Here is a 20,842-nt window from a genome sequence, read left to right on the forward strand (position 1 = left end):
GAGGCAAAGAGCGGGAGTAAAGGGAGTCTTTGCTAGCTGGCTGCCGGTGACTAGTGGTTTTTCACAGGGAGCTGTATTGGGACCGCTTCTTTTTACGTTACATGTCAATGATTTGGATGACAGAATTGATGGGCTTAAGGCCAAATTTGCAGGCAATACGAAGATAGGTGGCGGGGCAGGTAGTTTTAAAGAAGTAGAGAGGCTATAGACGGATTTAGGCAGATTAGGAGAATGGGCAAATTGGCAGATGGAATACAGTGTCGGGAAGTGTATGGTCATGTACTTTGGTAGGAGAAATGAAAGGGTTGACTATGTTCTAAATGGTGAGAAAAGTCAAAAATCTGAGGTGTAACGGGACTTGAAGTCCACGTGCAGGATTCGCTAAAAGAAAATTTGCAGGTTGAATCAGGGGCGAGGAAAGCAAATACCATTAGCATCCATTTCAAGAGGACTAGAGTAGAAAAACAAGGATGCAATGTTGAGGCTTTATAAAGCTCCAGTGAGGCTTCACTTGGTGTGTTGTGAGCAGTTTTATCTAAGAAGGGATGTGCTGACATTGGTGAGGGTTCAAAGGAGGTTCATGAAAATGATTCTGAGATTGATGGCTCTGGAATTCAGAAGGTGGATCTTATTGAAAACTATCGAATGTTGAAAGGCCTTGACAGACTGTATGTGTAGAGGATATTTCCTATGGTGGGGAGGTCTAAGACCAGAGGGCTCAGGCTCAGAATAGAAGGCCATTCATCTAGAATGATTAGGAGGAATTTGTTTAGCCAGAGGATGGTAAATCTGCAGAATTCGTTTCCACAGTTGGCAGTGGAGGCCAGGTCATTGGGTATACTTAAGGCAGAAGTTGATAGATTCTTGATTGGTCAGGGCATGAAGGCAGGAGATCGGGGCTGAGGAGGAAAATGGATCAGCCATGATGAAATAGCGGAGCAGACTTGATGGGCCAGATGGTCTAATTTTGCTCCTACCTTCTGGACTAAGTTGATATTTGTGCCTTCAGGTTGGAATCTATCCAGACAGAACATAAGGTGTTGCTCCTCCATTGTGAGAGTGGCCTCATCATGGCAGTGGAGGAGGCCATGGACCGACATTTCAGAATGGGGAAGGGGGTTGGAATGAAAATGTTGGTCACCAGGAAATCCTGCCTGTTGTGGATGGAGTGAAGGGGCTCTACAAAGCAGTATCCCAATCTATCCCATTGGGTCTGACCAATGTCGAGGAGGCCGCACCAGCAACACTGGATACAGCAGACGACCCTAACAGACTTGCAGGTGAAGTGTTGTCTTATCTAGAAGGACTGTTAGGGGCTCTGAATGATGATGGGGGAACGTGAGTGGGCAGGTGTAGCACTTTTTCCACTTGCAGGAGTAAACACCAGGAGGGAGATCGGTGGACAAGTGATCCGATTATACAGGGAGTCACGGACAGAGCGATCCCTGCATAGAGTGGAGTGTGGAGGCTGAGGGGAAGTAAAGATATGTTTGGTGGTTGGATCCTATTGAAGATGGTGAAAGTTGTGGAGAGTGATGTGCTGAGTGTCACGGCTTGTGGGGTGGTAGGTAAGGACAAGGGGAACTCTGTGGTGGCAGGAGGATGGAGTGAAGGCAGGTATCCGGGAAATTGAGGAGACATGGGAGAGGGCAGCATCAATGGTGAAGGAAGGGAAACCCTGTTCTTTGAAGGAGGAGGATATTCTGGAATGGAAAGCCTTGTCCTGAGAGCATATGGAGTGAAGGCAGAGGAAAGGGGTTTAGCAAAGAGGTATAGTCAAGATAGATGTGAGAGTAAGTGGGTTTATAAAAGATATCAGTAGACAGTATGCTTCCAGAGGTGGATAAGGAGAAACTGGGAAAGGGGAGAGAGGTGTTAGAGATGGACCAAGTAAATTTAAGGGCAGGGTGGAAGTTAGTGTCGAAGTTGATGACGTCAATGAGCTCAACATGGGTGCATGAAGCAGCACCAATGCAGGCATCAATGTCGTGCAGAAAGAGTTGGGAAGCAGTACAGTGTAGGCTTGGAACATGGAGTGTCCCACGTAGCTGGGACCCATGTGTGTTCCACGGCTACACCTTGGGTCCGGAGAAAGTGGAAGGTGTCTAGGGAGAAACTGTTGAAAGCGAGGACCAGTTTCACCAGAGGAGGGAACCTAGTTTGGTCTGTGGTCTAGAAAGAAACAGAGAGCTTTAAGGCCTTCCTGATGGGGAATAGAAGGGTGTAGGGGTTGGACATCCATGGTGAAAATAAGGTGGTCAGGGCCAGGGAATTGAAAGTTAGTGAGGAGATCGAGAGCATGAGAATTGTCTTGGGTCTTGGTCAGAGGGCACTGAATCGAAGGGGAACAAAATAGAGTCAGGGTATGTGGCTTGGGTTAAGTGTGGCAAGAGTAGACTATCCAGACAGTCAGGCTTGTGGATCTTGGGTAGGAGTTAGGGCAAGGAAACTACGAGGCTGGTGGTAGTGTTGGGAGAGTTCCAGGGTTGATGAGGTTGGTAATGGTGTGGTGTTCTGATCGTGCTGAGCGAGATCCTTTTTAAAGGGTAAGTAAGAGGAGGTGCCTGAGAGTTGCCACTTGGCTTCAGCAAGGTTGAGGGCATCCTGTTTTGTGCGGGTTTGGGATTGGTGCGCAGAGAGTGGAGGGCAGTGCGTTCAGAGGGAGTAGGGTTTAAATTGGAGAGGGGAGTGCTGAAGTTGAGACGGTTGATGTCTCAGATGAAAAGGGCTAGAGCAGCGTGTCCAGGAAGAGGAGGAGGGATGAAGACAGGACAGTGCTGGCGAACCCTTGTCTAAGGAGTAGGCTTGCAGATATGGCGTGTTCGACACTGTGGCAGGTGCGGAACTCACTGAGGTGTGGGCGCAGAGGGACAAAGGTGCGGCCCTGACTGAAGACAGAACACAGGGGAGGGTGGAAGGGGATGGTGTTGGACCTCCAGAGATAGCGTTGCAGTCACATCTTTATTCGACGTGCTGGACGGGGTGGAGCCTCTTCCCACACTCAAGATCCACTGAGTGGATCTAACTCCAGTGTCAAACATTTCCACAGCAGTACGTCTTAGCTTTAGATGAAAAACAGTGTTCGTATCAATACTCTGTAATATCCTGTGTATGAAGCATGCTCCTCCAACAACACAGTCAGATGAGTTTGGGTATGGTTATATCTGGATAATCAAGAACACCAAGAGTTAATTAATACTTAATGAGCAGAACTGGAACTTGCCTTCCTCTCATGCCTGGGCTAAAGTCCTCACAGATATACTGTATCACTTTATAACTTCAAAAGCTCCATGACCCTCCCTCCCTGTTTCTGTAACACTCTTCCTCCCCTATATAACTCCCCGTCTCTGTGACGCCCCTCCCTCCCTGTCTCTGTAACCCTTCTGGCTCCAAACCACCACACTCCCTCCCCTACAGCTCTCCCTGTCTCTGTAATCCCTCTCTTCCCAACATCCCTCTATATCTCTGTAATCCCCTCCTCCGGCCCCCACATCCATTAATATCTGAGCAACCCCATTTCTCTGGAAAGCACTAGGTCTTTGCACTAATCCATTCCATGGGGACATTCTGCTAATCCAGGCCAGGTTTTGCAATAAACCCTTTCTCCAATTAAACAAAAGAGGACAAGGTTCCTTCGCGTGGGTGAAGGTTAATTTAAAACAGTCAGCTTGGGGAATGCTCTTTATGTAATCAACACATTCGGAGGATAAGCTGAAGTACTGTACCCTTTGCTTGATGGTCACAACTTTAAATATGATTTATTGGTTTTTCAGTATGACAGTACATTTAAAACATTGGGTAGATCCCTTAAGCAGATGGGGAGGGGGTTACAGAGATGGGGGGGGGAGTTGCAGGGAAGGGAGGGGTTACAGAGTTGGAGACCGTCAACAGCTTTAAATTCCTTGTGGAAAGCAGGTAAATGCCCTTACAATGAAGTCATGGCAGTGTCTCTGCATTCTCCCGAGTTTGCTCAGTTTTGGTGTGCCATCTGACAAACAATGGATGCAAGTGGAGAATATGCTGGCTGGTTGCATCACAGCCTGATGCGGAAACACCAATACCTAGCAACGGATAAGTCTATAAGAAGTAGTGGATACTGCCCAGTACATCTTCGGGTGAGCCCTTCCACCACTGAGCACATCTAAAGGAGTGGAGCCACAAGAAAGCAGCAACCATCATCAAACAACACCTACCACCCAGCTCATGCTCTCTTCTCACTGCTGCCTTCGGGTAGGACACACAGAAACCTCAGGTCCCACACCACCAGGTTCAGGAACAGTTATCACCCCTCAAACATCAGGTCCCACACCACCAGGTTCAGGAACAGTTATCACCCCTCAACCATCAGGTCCCACACCACCAGGTTCAGGAACAGTTATCACCCCTCAACCATCAGGTCCCACACCACCAGGTTCAGGAACAGTTATCACCCCTCAAACATCAGGTCCCACACCACCACGTTCAGGAACAGTTATCACCCCTCAAACATCAGGTCCCACACCACCAGGTTCAGGAACAGTTATCACCCCTCAACCATCAGGTCCCACACCACCAGGTTCAGGAACAGTTATCACCCCTCAACCATCAGGTCCCACACCACCAGGTTCAGGAGCAGTTATCACTCCTCAACCATCAGGTCCCACACCACCAGGTTCAGGGACAGTTATCACCCCTCAACCATCAGGTCCCACACCACCAGGTTCAGGAACAGTTATCACCCCTCAAACATCAGGTCCCACACCACCAGGTTCAGGAACAGTTATCACCCCTCAACCATCAGGTCCCACACCACCAGGTTCAGGGACAGTTATTACCCCTCAACCATCAGGCTCCTAAACCAGTGTGGATAACTTCACTCACCTCAACACTGAACTGATTGCACAACCCATAAACTCACTTTCAAGGACTTTACCACTCATGATCTCAGTATTATTAATTAATTGATTAATTAATTAATGATTTATTTATTTGTTTATATTTGTGTATTTGCAAGTTTGTCTTCATTTGCACATTGTTTGCTTGTCAGTCAGTCTCTGTGTGTAGCTTTTCATTGATTCTATTGTATTTCTTTGTTCTACTGTGAATGGTTCTGTAAGAAAATGAATCTCCAGATGGAGATGCTTGCTCCATACCCAATCCTTCTCCTCTCACAGCCGGGCTTGGCACTGTCCACAAACACAATAAATTCTGCAGGTGCTGGAAATCCAGAGCAACACACACAAAATGCTGGAGGAACTCAGCAGGTCAGGCAGCATCTATGGAGAGAAATAAACAGTCGATGTTTCAGCCGAAACCTTTCTTCAGGACTGGAAAGGAAGGGGAAAGAAGGGCAATTGGGTGCCGATAATCCACTGGGCAGTTTTCACCACACACTGGAGTGCTTTGCGGTCCGATACGGGACAATTGCCATACCACACTGAGATGCAGTTGGTGAGTATGCTCTCAATGGTACAGCGGTAAAAGTCCGTCAGTATCCTGGGACAGAGGTGAGCTTTCTTGATGCTGTGCAGGAAATAAAGGCGCTGTTGTGCCTTTTTGATCAGGATGGAGGAGTTCAGATTAACTTTATTGTGGGCATTCTCAGTAAATCCTTAACAATAACCATTATAGGATCAATGAAAGACCACGCCAACTTGGGCATTCAACCAGTGCAAAAGAAAATAAACTCTGCAAATATAAAAATAAATAATAATAATAAATAAATAAGCAACAAATATTGAGAGCAGGAGATGAAGAGTCCTTGAAAGTGAGTCCATTGGGTTGTGGGAGCATTTCAATGATGGAACAAGTGAAGTCAGCTGCTTTGGTTCAAAAGCCTGATGGTTGAGGGGTAGTAACTGCACCTGAACCTGGTGGTGTGAATCCTGAGGCTCCTGTACCTTCTTCATGATGGCACAAGTGAGGAGAGAGCATGGCCTGTGTGGTGGGGGTTCCACAGTACGTGTGCTTGCAACACTGTGTGTCCAACAGAGTGATCAGCAGCACTGGGGCTCCACAGGGGACTGTCTTGTCTCCCTTTCTCTTCACCATTTACACCTCGGACTTCAACTACTGCACAGAGTCTTGTCATCTTCAGAAGTTTTCCGATGACTCTGCCATAGTTGGATGCATCAGCAAGGGAGATGAGGCTGAGTACAAGGCTACGGTAGGAAATTTTGTCACATGGTGTGAGCAGAATTACCTGCAGCTTAATGTGAAAAAGACTAAGGAGCTGGTGGTAGACCTGAGGAGAGCTAAGGTACCGGTGACCCCTGTTTCCATCCAGGAGGTCTGTGTGGACATGGTGGAGGATTACAAATACCTGGGGATACGAATTGACAATAAACTGGACTGGTCAAAGAACACTGAGGCTGTCTACAAGAAGGGTCAGAGCTGTCTCTATTTCCTGAGGAGACAGGTCCTTTAACATCTGCCAGATAATGCTGCGGATGTTCTACGAGTCTGTGGTGGCCAGTGCTATCATGTTTGCTGTTGTGTGCTGGGGCAGCAGGCTGAGGGTAGCAGACACCAACAGAACCAACAAACTCATTCGTAAGGCTAGTGATGTTGTGGGGATAGAACTGGACTCTGACGGTGGTGTCTGAAAAGAGGATGCTGTCTAAGTTGCATGCCATCTTGGACAATGTCTCCCATCCACTATGTAATGTACTGGGTGGGCACAGGAGTACATTCAGCCAGAGACTCATTCCACCGAGATGCAACACAGAACGTCATAGGAAGTCATTCCTGCCTGTGGCCATCAAACTTTACAACTCCTCCCTTGGAGGGTCAGACACCCTGAGCCAATAGGCTGGTCCTGGATTTATTTCATAATTTACTGGCATAATTTACATATTACTATTTAACTATTTATGGTTCTATTACTATTTATTATATATGGTGCAACTGTAATGAAAACCAATTTCCCCCGGGATCAATAAAGTATGACTATGACTGTGACTGATGATGGATGCTGCTTTCCTGTGACAGTGCTCTGTGCAGATGTGCTCAATGGTGGGGAGGGCTTTACCCGTGATGGACTGGGCCATATCCACTACTTGTAGGATTTTCCGTTCAAGGGCATTAGTGTTTCCACACCAGGCCGTGATGCAGCCAAGCCATAAAGTGTGGCACGCTTGCTTTTATCAGTTGAGACACTTGAGTTCAAGAGTTGGACTTTAACTTACAGCTGTATAACACTGGTCAGTCCACACCCGAAGTATTGGTTGTCCCATTGCAGGTAGGTGTGGGGGCTTTGGAGAGGGTGTGGGGACTTTGGAGAGGGTGTGGGGGCTTTGGAGAGTGTGTGGGGGCTTTGGAGAGGGTGTGGGGGCTTTGGAGAGGGTATGGGGGCTTTGGAGAGGGTGTGGGGGCTTTGGAGAGGGTATGGGGGCTTTGGAGAGGGTGTGGGGGCTTCGGAGAGGGTGTGGGGGCTTTGGAGAGGATGCAGAAGACGTTCACCAGGATGCTGCCTGGATTAGAGAGCGTGAGCTACAAGCGGGGTGGTTGGTGGGGGGGGGAAGACTAGGGTTGTTTTCTCTGGAGCGGTAGAAGGTGAGGGGAGACCTGATTGAGGTTTATAAGAACATGAAAGACAGTATTTGTACCCCAGTGTAGAAATGTCAAGAAATAGAGGATGTGCATTTAAAGCAAAAGGGAGAAAGTTTGAAGGAGATGCAGATGATACGTTCTTCTTTACACAGAGTGTGGTGGCTGCTTGGAATGTGGTGCTGGGGGAGGCGTTGGAACCAGATATGTCAGAGGTGTTAAAGGCTCTTAGATAAGCAGAGGGAAGGGGGGCATTGTGCAGGTGGAAGGGTTTAGTTCAGTCCGCTTGCTTTAACCAATTAGCTTGGCGCTGCATCACGGGTGAAGGGCTGTACTGTCGTCGGGAGAGTCCGGTTTAGGGAGAAGACAGAACCCAAAGCAGAGGGAGGTGTGGAGCGAGGGGCTACCCGACATGTGTCCCTGCCAGGGTTTGGACCCAGTCGAGGGTTCGGACCCAGCTCTGTGCCCAGGGCACCAGTGGGCTGTAACCAAAGTGACGGGCGGCCTTGTCGGTGCGCACGGTGAAGGTGGTGGTGATCACGGCCAGGTTATAGCGGTTGAAGATGATCTCCTTCCTGGCCAGTGGCCGCATCAGGAAGTGCAGACCCTCGCTCAGCAGTGCCAGCAGATACAGGGCCCAGTAAGGCAGAGGGGTCCGTCCGCTCAGCTGAACTCCGACCGGGCCCAGAAGCAGCATGTCGAAATCCTCGTAGCATAAGTAGGGCGAGTCGTCATAGCAGAAGTAGACCTCACCGCCCACAATGGTGGGTGTCTGCTGGAGGGCGCGAGCTGCCAGCACGTGCATCCACGCAACGTTGCCTGTGGGCAGAGAGGGCAGAGGTGGGTCATTGCCTGTGGGCAGAGAGGGCAGAGATGGGTCATTGCCTGTGGTTAGAGATGGGTCATTGCCTGTGGGCCGAGAGGGCAGAGATGGGATCATTGCCTTTCTCAGGGGCCCTGAGGAGATGGTGTGTCTGACACCCAGTCCCGGGGGAGTGGGGAAGAGGACGATGTTGAAGCCCGCTCCCGGGGGTGGGGGGGAAGGATGGTGAGTCAGAGGCGGGGCACAGGACAGGGTTTCCCTGATCGGCCAGTACTCACCCACGTAAACTCTTGCGTGCTCCACCCCCTTCCCTGCCAGCCGCAGCCTCCGGCCGCCGAAGTTCGTAATCGTCTGATACACCTTTGCCATGATGGGGTTACCCTCTCCGTAGATCCCTGTGGGGCGGAGTGAGCACGTGACCAGGGTCTTCCCGCCTGCAACCTGAGAGAGTTTCAGATGCTCTGTCAGTTCATGTACGGACCCTCCTTCACTCCCCCAGACCCTCATCTCTCTCCACCCCCTCTTTCATCTATCTTTATCACTCTCTCTCTATCCATCTCACCCTCTCTCTATTTCTATCTATATCTATCTCTCTGTCTATCTTTATCTATCTATCTCTCTCTTTCTATTTCTTTATCTATCTATCCATGGTCCACTAACACCTCAACAGTAGTTAAGAAAGCACAGCAACACTTGATTTTCCTCAGGATGCTGAAGAAAGCTGATCTACCTGAACAGGTGCTGGTGACCCTTTACCGCTGCACCACAGAGAGCATCTTAACATACTGCATCTCTGTGTGGTATCTCAGTTGTACAGCAGCTGATAGGAAAGCACTTCAGCGGATTGTCTCTAGCACACAGAAGATCATCGGGACACAGCTCCCAGCCCTGGAGGACACCTACAGCTCTTGCTGCCTAAGGAAAGCTACAAGCATCTGTAAGGACAATACACACCCATGCAATCATCTGTTTGAACTTCTTCCATCTGGCAGACGTTATAAGATTTTCTATGCCCGCACTTCCAGACTGAAAAATAGCTTTTTCCCCAGAGCTATAATTGCTCTGAACCAATCGATCAAGCATCATGCATAAATTTGTTATATTGCCACTTTAATACTGGTTTTATGGCTGTCATGCATCTGAGTTGTGCTGGACATCGCTTGTACTGGCTGGTTACTTGATTTTATTTATTGTTTATTTATTTTATTTGTTGTTTTATAGCATTCGGTATGAGAGTTACAAACTCATTTTCGCTGTATTGGTGCATGACAACTGTATTATGCAATGGCAATAAAGATATTTCAATTTCAACTTCAATACTGCCAGAGGAGGTGATTGAGCGTCTATCTGTGTATACATACAATATATTCCTCGGGGTGAGCAACACCAGCAATTTGTGCTGGTTCAAACATATTGATCCAAGATAGCACACCGACGCCTCTACTTCCTCAGGAGCCTAAGGAAATTGGGAGTGCTCCTGTTGACCCTTGCCAATGCACCCTCGGCAGCATCCTGTCTGAACGCATCGCCGCTCGGTGCAGCATCTGCTCTGCTCGTGACTGCTAGACACCGCAGGGAGTTTTGGACATACGGAAACTGGCCTCCCCTCCGTGGACTCTGTCCACACTTCCTGCTGCCTCGGTAAGGCAGCCAGCATCATCAAAGACCCCTCTCACCCCAGACATTCTCTCTTCTCCACTTCCCCTCCTTCCCCCACTTTCCATCATTCGGCAGATACAAAAGATTCAAAGGTTCATTTAATATCAGAGATTGTATACAGTCTACAACCTGAAATTCTTACTCTTCACAGACATCCACAAAACAGAAAAAAAAACAAGAATGGATGACAGAAACATTGAAGTCCCCCCTCCACCCACCACACAAGCAGCAGCAGAATTATCGACCTCACTCCCCCCCACAACCATGCATGCAACAGCACAACCCTGAAAGCGTACTGTGTACTACCAGGCTCACGGACGGCTTTTACCCCATGTAACGGCCCTGGTTAAGATTTTTTCTGCTATGCTGTAGGCATTTCATTTGGGCAGTCCTGTAAGAGCAGTCTATATTGCTCTCAGCTTGCTTGGGTTTGAGCTGAGATAAAAAGCTTTGTTATTCGACTTAGGATTGTGGTGTCAGCCAATCAGGATGGTAGACTTGGGGAGGAGGTTCTAGAGGATGCGGGTGGAGAGGCATCTGTCGGCGGGACCTGGAGGAAGACAGGGGAAAAAGATGGCTGAGGATGCCGTCTGTGTTGCATAAGGTGCCTCATGCAGCTGAACGTCTTCAAGGAGGAAGAACCAACACTCCGGTGGGAGACTGTTTGTTCGAGATTTCACTTCTTTATAATAGTAGGCAGTGTACGATTTGTTATTTCTTGCTGGGGCCAGTAAATCACACAGCATTCACACAAACATGAGGAAATCTGCAGGTGCTGGAATTTCAAGCAACACACATCAAAGCTGCTGGTGAACGCAGCAGGCCAGGCAGCATCTCTAGGAAGAGGTACAGTCGACGTTTCGGGCCGAGACATTCCCACAAACCGGGTTTGGGTGGGTGAGACATCCCAACCTCATGGGTCTGGCAGAACCACAGTTGTATATGTCCTAGATGTACGAAGCCGGAGAAAGGTGGCTTTATCGCCATGAGGATCCCGTGGCTGTCAGCGAGGGGTTAACCAGCCGGATTTCCAGGGACGCCCAAAGACAGGAGGTTTTACCCGCATTTGTAAGACTTTTAGGATGGACTCGATCTCACAATCTACCTCGTTATGGTCTCGTACCTTATTGCTTGCCTGCACTCCACTTTCTCTGTAGCTGTACATTTTAATGTACATTTCATTGTTGGTTCCACCTCAAAGTACTGTGCGATTTATTTATTTATCGAGATATGGTGTGGAATAAGCCCTTCCGCTTTTCGAGCCATGCTACCCAGCAACCCCTGATTATATCCTAACCTCGTCACAGGACAATTTACAATGACCAATTAACCAGAGCATCCGGAGGAAACCCACGCGGTCACGGGGAGAATGTAGAAACTCCTTACAGGCAGCGGTGGGAATTGAACCTGGGTCGGGGGTACTGTAAAGCGTTGTGCTAACCACTACAGGGACAAGATCTCATCTAACATTTGGGAAAGTCCCAAAATACCTGGCTCAATCTCAAAATCAAAGCGTTCTGATATCTTTCCTGTATCGTGGTTAGGGAGGGGAGTCGGGGTCGGAGGGCCTCACAGACACGGGGAGGAAGCCACAGAGACAGGACAGAGTGTAGGGGAAGGAAGGGGTCATAGGGACGGTGTGGGGTATAGGAGAGGAGGGGGTTATAAAGTCTGGGCGTAGGAGAGGGAGGAGGTTATAGAGACGGGAGGGGTGTAGGAAAGGAAGGTGATACAGAGTTATAGAGGAGGGAGGGTGTTATAGGGAAGGGGGGGATGTAGGAGAGAGTTGGGCTAAAGAGATGGTAGGGTGTAGGGGCCAGAAGCGGAGGTTACAGAGACAGAGAAGGGCAGTGCTGAGGAAGCATCTGTGCTGGGATCCTATAGCCTTGACCCCAGCTCACCGAACTGATCCACAGTCACTGTCCCAGGGCAGATCTCCTTGCGGTCTGCCCTGAGAATACACAGACGCTCCTCACCCTCATCCCGTTGGCACTGAGAACCAGCTTCTCTGCTGCCGCCTTGCTCTGCACGTACGCACCCTCGTGGTAGATTCTGTAGTTGGTGTCCTCGTTTCCCCTGGCGAGGTGGAGAGTAGAGGGACAGTGAGGAAGTGAGCAAGGTGTGAACGATCCCTTTAAGTGCTCACAGGCCGCAGACTAACTGTGTCTGTTTCCTGTAAACGAACGGACCGTCCACAGGATCAGGGTCTGGAATGAGCGCAGAGCTCTCAACATGATATTCAGTGACTAGAAATGCACACAGGGCTCTCCGTGTGGATCTGACCCAGGGGATACAGAGATGGGAACTGTGCACGGTTCTGTCGGTGTGGGTCTGATCCAGGGATACGGAGACGGGAACTGTGCACGGTTCTGTGGGTGTGGGTCTGATCCAGGGATACGGAGACGGGAACTGTGCACGGTTCTGTGGGTGTGGGTCTGACCCAGGGATACAGAGACGGGAACTGTGCACGGTTCTGTGGGTGTGGGTCTGACCCAGGGATACAGAGATGGGAACTGTGCACGGTTCTGTGGGTGTGGGTCTGATCCAGGGATACACAGATGGGAACTGTGCACGGTGCAATCGGTGTGGGTCTGATCCAGCGATACGGAGATGGGAACTGTGCACGGTCCTGTGGGTGTGGGTCTGACCCAGGGGGTATGGGACAGGAACTGTGCATGGTGCTATTGGTGTGGGTCTGACCCAGGGGATACAGGACAGGAACTGTGCACGGTGCTCTCGGTGTGGGTCTGACCCAGGGGAGACGGAGACAGGAACTGTGCACGGTGCTATCGGTGTGGGTCTGATCCAGGGATACAGGGACGGGAACTGTCAGCGTGGGTCTGACCCAGGTTTACAGAGATGGGAACTGTGCACGGTGCTCTCGGTGTGGGTCTGACCCAGGAGATACGGAGACAGGAACTGTGCATGGTTCTGTCAGTGTGGGTCTGACCCAGGAATACAGAGATGGGAACTGTGCACGGTTCTGTCGGTGTGGGTCTGACCCAGGGGATATGAGACAGGAACTGTGCACGGTGATCTCGGTGTGGGTCTGACCCAGGGGATATGGAGACAGGAACTGTGCATGGTTCTGTCAGTGTGGGTCTGATCCAGGAATACGGAGATGGGAACTGTGCACGGTGCTCTCGGTGTGGGTCTGATCCAGGGGATATGAGACAGGAACTGTGCACGGTGCTCTTGGTGTGGGTCTGACCCAGGGGATACGGAGACGGGAACTGTGCATGGTTCTGTCGGTGTGGGTCTGACCCAGGGATACAGAGATGGGAACTGTGCACGGTTCTGTCGGTGTGGGTCTGATCGAGGAATACGGAGACGGGAACTGTGCACGGTTCTGTCGGTGTGGGTCTGACCCAGGGGATACAGGACAGGAACTGTGCACGGTGCTCTCGGTGTGGGTCTGACCCAAGGGATACGGAGACAGTAACCATGCATGGTGCTCCTGGAGTGGGTCTGACCCAGGGGAAGATGAGATAAGACGTGTTCACGGTGCTCCCATTGCGGGTCAGTCCCAGGTGGAGAGGTCAGAGACAGACTCACTGAATTCCAGTTCCTGTCCTGGGACAACCATTGCCCTATTTCCTCGTGGCTGACGCTCACCTGATGAAATGTTTCCCCTTTATGTTTGGTCCCACCACCTCCATACTACTGGTGTACAGTAGGTACCTGATGCCCAGTTCCTTGCAGACAGCGAGGACGTTCTGTGTCCCTGTGGATGGAGAGAACATTTTAGTCAGGATGGCTGGGGTCTGGCTGAGCACAGGGTAGAGTTTGATAGAGGGAGGTTCTGTCTCTCCCACTCTCTACAAGAGCCAAGACCTAGAAGCAGAATTAGGCCATTCGGCTCATTGTGCCTGCTCTGCTAGTCCATCATGGCTGATTTGTTATCCTTCTCAATCTAATTTTTCTGCCTTCTCGTCGTAACCTTTGACAGTCTGCGTCCACCTTAAATGTACTCAACAATGTGGCTTCCACAGGCAACTGTGGCAAAAAATTCCACAGGTCCACCAGCCTCTGGCTAGTGAAATATTTCCTCATCTCTGTTCCAAATGGACGTCCCTCAATCCTGAGGGTGTGCTCTCTGGTCCTAGACTCACCCACTCTTGGAAACAACCTCTCCACATCCACTCTGTCCAGACCTTTCTGTATTCAATAGGTTTCACTGAGATCCCCCCAGTTTTTCCAAACTCCAGCAAGTACAGGCCCAGAGCCATCAAACGCTCCTCATATGTTAACCCTTTCATTCCTGGGATCATCCTTCTGCGCCGCCTCTGCACTCTCTCCAATGCCAGCACATCTCTTCTTAGATAAAGACCCTAAAACTGCTCACAGTACTCTGTGTGGTCTGACCAATGCCTTATAGAGTCTGAGCATGACATCCTTGCTTTTGTATTCTAGTCCTCTCGAAATGAATGCTACGACTGCATTTGCCTTCCTGTGGCCAACTCTTTATATGCTGTATCTCTGTCAACCTCCCCCTGTCTCTCTATCTCACCCATTCCATCAAGTCGGCCAACCAGGAAGGTGTTGGTCGGACCACATTTGGAGTATTGCGAGCAATCTTGGGCCTTATATCTAAGTAAGGATGCACTGGAGGGGTCCAGAGGAGGTTTACAAGAGTGATCCTGGGGATGAAATGGTTAACGTATGAGGAGCGTTTGGTGTCTCTGCACCTATACTCGTTGGAGTTTCAAAGAATGAGGGACGGGGAAATCCAATTCAAACCAATTGAACATTGAAAGGCCTAAGTAGAGTGGACATGGAGAGGATGTTTCTTACAGTGGGGGAGTCTAGGATCAGAGGGCACAGCCTCAGAATAGAAGGATGTCCCTTTAGAACAGAGATGAGGAGAAATTTCCTTGGCCAGAGGGTGGTGAATCTGTGGAATTCATTGCAGCAGACGGCTGTGGAGGCAGAGTCACTGGGTATATTTAAAGTGGAAGTTGATGGATTCCTGATTAGTAAAGGTGAGAAGGCAAGAGAATGGGGCTGAGGGAAAAATCAATAAAAATGATTGATGGTGGAGCAGACTTGAGGGGCTGAATGGCCTAATTCTGCTCCAATGTCTCATCGGCCAACTAAATGGCCAAGCTTAATTAAGAACTCAACTAAATGTTGAATGAAATGGCTGGAGGTGACCACAGTGCTTGGCAATTTCTGACAGAAGCCGGGCAGCCTCTGCAGAGCAGCACCCCTGAGGCCCGCCAGAGGAAACCATGTCTCTTTGCGAAGACAGCGGCCTCTCTGGAGAAAGTACTGCATTAAGTGCCTCCTCGGAGGGTGCTCAGCGTACAGGAATCTCCACAGGGCTCTGAGGGTGTGCCGTGTCCGCCCTCTCCAATCAGGAGACTCGCGACCACTGCAGATGCCCAGTGTTTCATGGTGTGCACTGACTTCCTCTGCATCCTATAGCAAGGTGGATGTGGTCAAGGTGACCATCCAGGACCACAACATGGAGGCCACCACCCTGAGGCGGCCTGACCAGCGCCCCCTACTGGACCACAACTTTCAACTCCAGGTCCTACCAGTTTGCCAGCCAGGTCTGCCGAGAGGGACTCAGGTAGACTCTCAGGTATAGGAGACGCGCAGTGCCCCATGCTTACGGGGAGTCCACCTGCCACTGACCCACAAGGAGTCCGGAGCAGTTTTACCTGGATGAGGACACTCGCACACCCTACGCATGTCTTCGGGTTCTGTCACCATCAGGGCCACGTCATCGAAGTAAGCCGTAAGCCGTGAGGATGACCTCCAGCTCACGCAGAATTAGACCCATCAAACCTCTTCCAAAGAAGAAACTGGAATGGTTAATCACAGATGGCGTACAGCTGGCCAGACACACGTCAGCTCCGACGCACTCTTCTCCTGTAGGGAGTGGGCGCCGTCAACGATCCACTGGCCTTGACTAGGCACACTGCGCTCCCTTGGGTATGTTAATGCAAACAACGCATTTTACTGTGTGTTTCAATATACACTAATAAATAAATTTGAATCTTGAATTTTCTGCAGTGTGTATAGGTGAGTGGTGAGTTCGGATGGGGGTGGTTGGCTTTTTCGAGCAGTCCATGCTTTATTGAAAGGGGCTACACTGATAGGTGGTAAAGAAGGCATTTAGCATGCTTGCTTTCACCGGGTGGGGTGCAGAGTTTAAGAGTAAGGATTCCACTAAGGAGCAACAGGCCATTGTCTCCCACACACTGTCACCGACCTTATTAACTCTGGGGATCTCCCATCCACTGCCACCATTAGTTCCCTCACCCCACACCTCATGTTTCTACCACCTACCCAAGATCCATAAACCAGGAGGACCCATTGTTTCTGCTTGTTCCTGCCCCATTGAACTTACCTCTGCATACCTTGACTCTGTTTTATCCCCCCGGTTCAGTCCCTTCCTACCTACATCCGTGGCACTTCACACACTGTGGATCTTTTCGATGATTTCCTGGCCCCGAGCATTTTATTTTTGCCATGGGTGTCCAGTCCTTACACACCTCCATCCCCACCAGGAAGGCCTCAAAGCTCTCTGTTTCTTCCTGGTGACCAAACCCAACCAGTTTCTCCTCCACCATCACTACACTACATCGACTGCATTGGCGCTGCTTCCTGCACACATGTGGATCCAGATTGTCGACTTCATCAACTTTGCCTCCAACTTCCACCTTGCCCTCAAACTTACCTGGTCCATTTCCGTCATCGCCCTCCCCTTTCTTGATCTCTCTGGAGACAGCTTATCTACTGACATATATATTACAAACCCACAGACTCTCACAGCTACCTGGACTATACCTCCTTCCACCCTGTTACTTGCACAATTGCCATCCCCCTCTCTCAATTCATCTGCCTCCACTGCATCTGCTCTCAGGATGAGGCTTTTCATTCCAGAATGAAGGAGATGTCCTCCTTCTTCAAAGAAAGGGGCTTCCTTGCTCCACCATCAACGCTGCCTGCAATCACATCTCTTCTATTTCATGCTCGTCAGCTCTCACTCCATCCTCCTGCCACCCCACTAGGGACAGGGTTCCTCTTGCCCTCACCTACCATCCCACCAGCCTCCACATCCAGCACGTAATTCTCCGTAACTTTTACCATCTCCACTGGGATCCCACCACCAAGCACATCTTTTTCTCTCCCCACTTTCTGCTTTCTGCAGGGATTGCTCCCTAGGTGACTCCCCTGTCCATTCGTCCCTCCCCACTGATCTCCCTCCTGGCACTTACCCTTACAAGCAGAGCACGTGCTACATCTGCCCCTACACCTCCTCCCTCACTACCATTCAGGGCTCCAAACAGTCCTTCCAGGTGAGCCCCGACATAGATTGGGAGACCGTTTCGCCGAGCATCTATGCTCCGTCTGCCAGGAAAAGTGGGGTCTCCCAGTGGCCACCCATTTTAATTCCTCTTCCCATTCCCATTCTGACAAACATATCAATCCATGGCCTCCTCTACTGCTGCGATGAGGCCACACTCAGGTTAGAGGAGCAACACCTTATATTCCGTCTGAGTGGCCTCCAATCTGATGGCATGAACATCGATTTCTTGAACTTCTGCTAATGTCCCCGCTCCTCCTTTCACCTTTTCCCTCTCTCATCTGATCTCCTTAACTGCCTCTGGTGTCCTTCCCCCTTTGCTTTCTTCCATGGCCTCCTGTCCTCTTCTATCAGTCTCCCCCTTCTCCAGCCCTGGATCTCATTCATCAATGAACTTCCCAGCTCTTGACTTTATCCCCTCCCCCTCCCAGTTTGACCTGTTGCCTTGTCTTTCTTCCTCCCCTCCCCCAACCTTATAATTTTGACTTTTTTTTTCCCCAATCCCAATGAAGGGTCTGGGCTGAAATGTTGACTGGACTCTGTTCCATAGATGCTGCTTGTCCCGCTGAGTTCCTCCGGCATTTTACGTCTGTTGATCTGGATTTCCGGCATCTGCAGATTTTCTCCTGTTTCTAAGAGTAAGGGAGTTATGTTGCAGCTGTTGGACCACGCTTGGAGTGTTGTGTCCAGTTCTGGTCATGGACACAGGGACTGTGCAATAAGAGAGAGTAGAGGATGCCGCCTGGACTAGAGGGTATTGGCTAAAAGACGAGTATAAGAACCAGACTCGGGCAACAAACTGTGGTCTGAGCGTATCCCACGAGCGACTCCTGCTGTTTTATTACCCTGGTAGTTCACGGCCCAGATCCTTTTCGAAGGGTGTTTCATCCATACGTCGACAAGCCCCGCTGTGTGGATGATCAAGTCCACGCCCCTTGCTGCCTCCAGTACACTTGCTGCATCAACAATATTCCCCTGGATGAATTTCACCTGCAACTTCTCTGAAAAGGAAAGGGGGCGTTAATTTAGGGAGGGAGGGTGAAAACCGAAATGGGGTGTGGGGGGCGGGGGGGAGCGGAGCGACAGCTTGCGACTGGACAGGCGGAGAGAGAAGTGCAAGAGCGCGGCGGTGGGTGACGGGAGGGGAAGAGAGAGGGATGGAACGAGATTGAGAGAGGAAGAGAGAGGGGTGGAGGGAGTCAGAGAGAGGAGGCCAGACAGAGGGAGACAGTGAGAGAGACAGGGAAGGAAAGTGAAAGGTGGAAAGTTACAGAGGGAGAGGGAAAAAAGACTGAAGGAAAAGGGGAGAGAGGATGGAGGAGAGCGGCAGAGAAAGAGGGAGAGAAAGACATAGGAGCAGGATTAGGCCATTCAGTCCATCAAGTTTGCTTCGCTGAAAGGGAGAGGCGAGAAGGAGAGTTTGGGTGTTGAAAGGAGAGAGAAACTGAGTTTGAGGCATCAATTGTTTGCGTGCGTTGGCTGTGTGAAAATTCAGGAGCTAAGCCTCATGTATATACACACCCACACCCGCAAAAACTGAGACATACACAAACAAATTAAGACATACCCCCACACACCACACACCCGCAAAAACTGAGACATACACAAACAAATTAAGACATACCCCCACACACCACACACACACACACACACTCACACAACACACTGGACGAACTCAGCAGGTCGGGCAGCATCCGTGGAGACAATCAGTCAACGTTTCGGGCCGGAACCCTGACTGATCGTCTCCACGGATGCTGCCTGACCTGCTGAGTTCTTCCAGCGTGTTGTGAGTGTTGCTTTGACCCCAGCATCAGCAGAGTATTTTGTGTTTACCACACACACACAGACAGTGCTGCAACTTAAATCTGTCTGTTTCTGTTTCACGAGGCAGCGGTCAGTTCCCTGACTCTGACCTGTTATCCTCTGGATCCTCTCTGGCTGGGCTCAGATGCCAAGGGAAGGGGTTATTCCTTTCCCAAGCTCCAGACAATGGATCGGAAAGGGAGGGGGAAGCATTTTGCTTTGTGCAGTGTCCGCCAATCCAGGATGCCCAAAAAACTCCCTGCGTCCCTGAGACGGCCTCTTAGATTCCCACACCCCCCTCCCTCATCGTGGACACATCCCTCTCCACCATCGGTGGTATATATATAGGAGGCGCTGCGTTAAGAAGGCAACATTCATCTACAAAAATCCTCATCATCCAGGCTATCACACCTTCCTGCAGCTACCGTCAGGCAGGAGGTACAGAAGTCTGAAGTCCCACACCAACAGGTTCAGGATTTGCTACTTTCTTTATCTGTTCAGTTCTTGAACCAACTGGCTCAACTTTAATCACGGTTCAGCAATGCTGTGAACATTGTGATTACTTACTTACTGCCTGTTACACCGCCGGTGCTTGGGACAGCAATGAAGGTCCTCCATCTCTGTCTGTCCTTGGCCATCTCCTGTGTTATGCTCCAGGTGTGGTTCAGGGTCCTCATTTCTGTCTCTACGCTACGGCACCAAGTTGTCTTTGGTCCCGTCTTTCCTCCGTCCTTCAGGGGTCCAATGAAATGCTGTTTTGACGATGGAGTTGGCCTCTCTTCTCATTGCGTGCCCAATCCGTCTCCAACGTTTCCTCATGATGATTGTGGTCATGTCCTCTTGGTGACACTGAAGGAGTGGGGTGTTGTTGGAGATCCTTCTTGGCCGGAAAATACGGAGGATCTTCAGGAGGCTCGTGGTGTGGAATGACGACAGCTTGGCAAGGTTATTTTTTGTCATGCACCAGCACTTTTTCCCATTCAAGAACGTGGACAGAACACAGCTCTAGTATAGCGTCACCTTGTGTGGACGCTGGACTTGGTTGATCTGTATATGTTGCTCATTGACCTGAAACACCATGATCACTTTGCACTAACATGACTATTTTTTTGTTGTAAGTGGGGTACAGTATTCTTCTGTAAACATTATGTACAATTTATGTCTATGATTTCCTTGTGAACTTTGTTTATCCATGCCTGTGATGCTGCTGCAAGTAAGGTTTTCATTGCACCTGTGTCAACGTTCCTTCTAATATACTTTTTACAGCAGTGTGGACCAACCATTGCTCCAAGGAGGAAATTTTTACACGGCCAATCCAGACTGAATGGCACTTTAAATGTTTTTCTCGTAATAGTTCAGTGCGTTGTCAGTTCATTAACAGTGAGCTACCAACTTCCATTCTGTGTTCATTGTTACAATTTGTAACACTGTTGTAACTTGAAACACTGACAATGTAAATATGTTGAAGCTCTAAAATGTTTCAAAGTAAAAGTTGTGGTATGTTTATTATTTTAGAAATATATGGATTATATTCATCTTCTTCATCATTACGCGCCGTGTCATATGACATAGGTGATCATGGTCTTTTGACCATGATTGCTCTTGGCAAATTTTTCTACAGAAGTGGTTTGCCATTGCCTCCTTCTGGGTAGTGTCTTTACAAGACAGGTGACCCCCAACCCATTATCAATACTCTTCAGAGATTGTCTGCC

General features: G+C 49.8%; 1 protein-coding gene across 4 annotated transcripts in view; it reads right to left on the bottom strand.

Annotated features, from left to right (window-relative positions):
* Window positions 1-3,739: 3,739 nt before the first annotated feature.
* LOC140204743 (3 beta-hydroxysteroid dehydrogenase type 7-like) overlaps window positions 3,740-20,842 on the bottom strand; it is a 63,820-nt gene continuing 46,717 nt past the window's right edge. Inside the window, exons 2-6 of one of the 4 annotated variants that reach the window (XM_072271497.1) lie at window positions 18,173-18,328; window positions 13,691-13,733; window positions 11,986-12,085; window positions 8,629-8,791; window positions 3,740-8,346 (exon numbers count right to left, since the gene is read on the bottom strand). In XM_072271497.1, the coding sequence (XP_072127598.1) occupies window positions 7,931-8,346; window positions 8,629-8,791; window positions 11,986-12,085; window positions 13,691-13,733; window positions 18,173-18,328 (878 nt within the window). In that variant the 3' untranslated portion in view covers window positions 3,740-7,930. Of the gene's footprint in view, window positions 8,347-8,628; window positions 8,792-11,985; window positions 12,086-13,624; window positions 13,734-18,172; window positions 18,329-20,842 lie in introns of all 4 variants that reach the window. The other 3 variants (XM_072271496.1, XM_072271499.1, XM_072271498.1) reach the window with 3 other exon arrangements.

Source organism: Mobula birostris, chromosome 11 (genome assembly GCF_030028105.1).
Source record: "Mobula birostris isolate sMobBir1 chromosome 11, sMobBir1.hap1, whole genome shotgun sequence".
NCBI lineage: Eukaryota > Metazoa > Chordata > Chondrichthyes > Myliobatiformes > Myliobatidae > Mobula > Mobula birostris.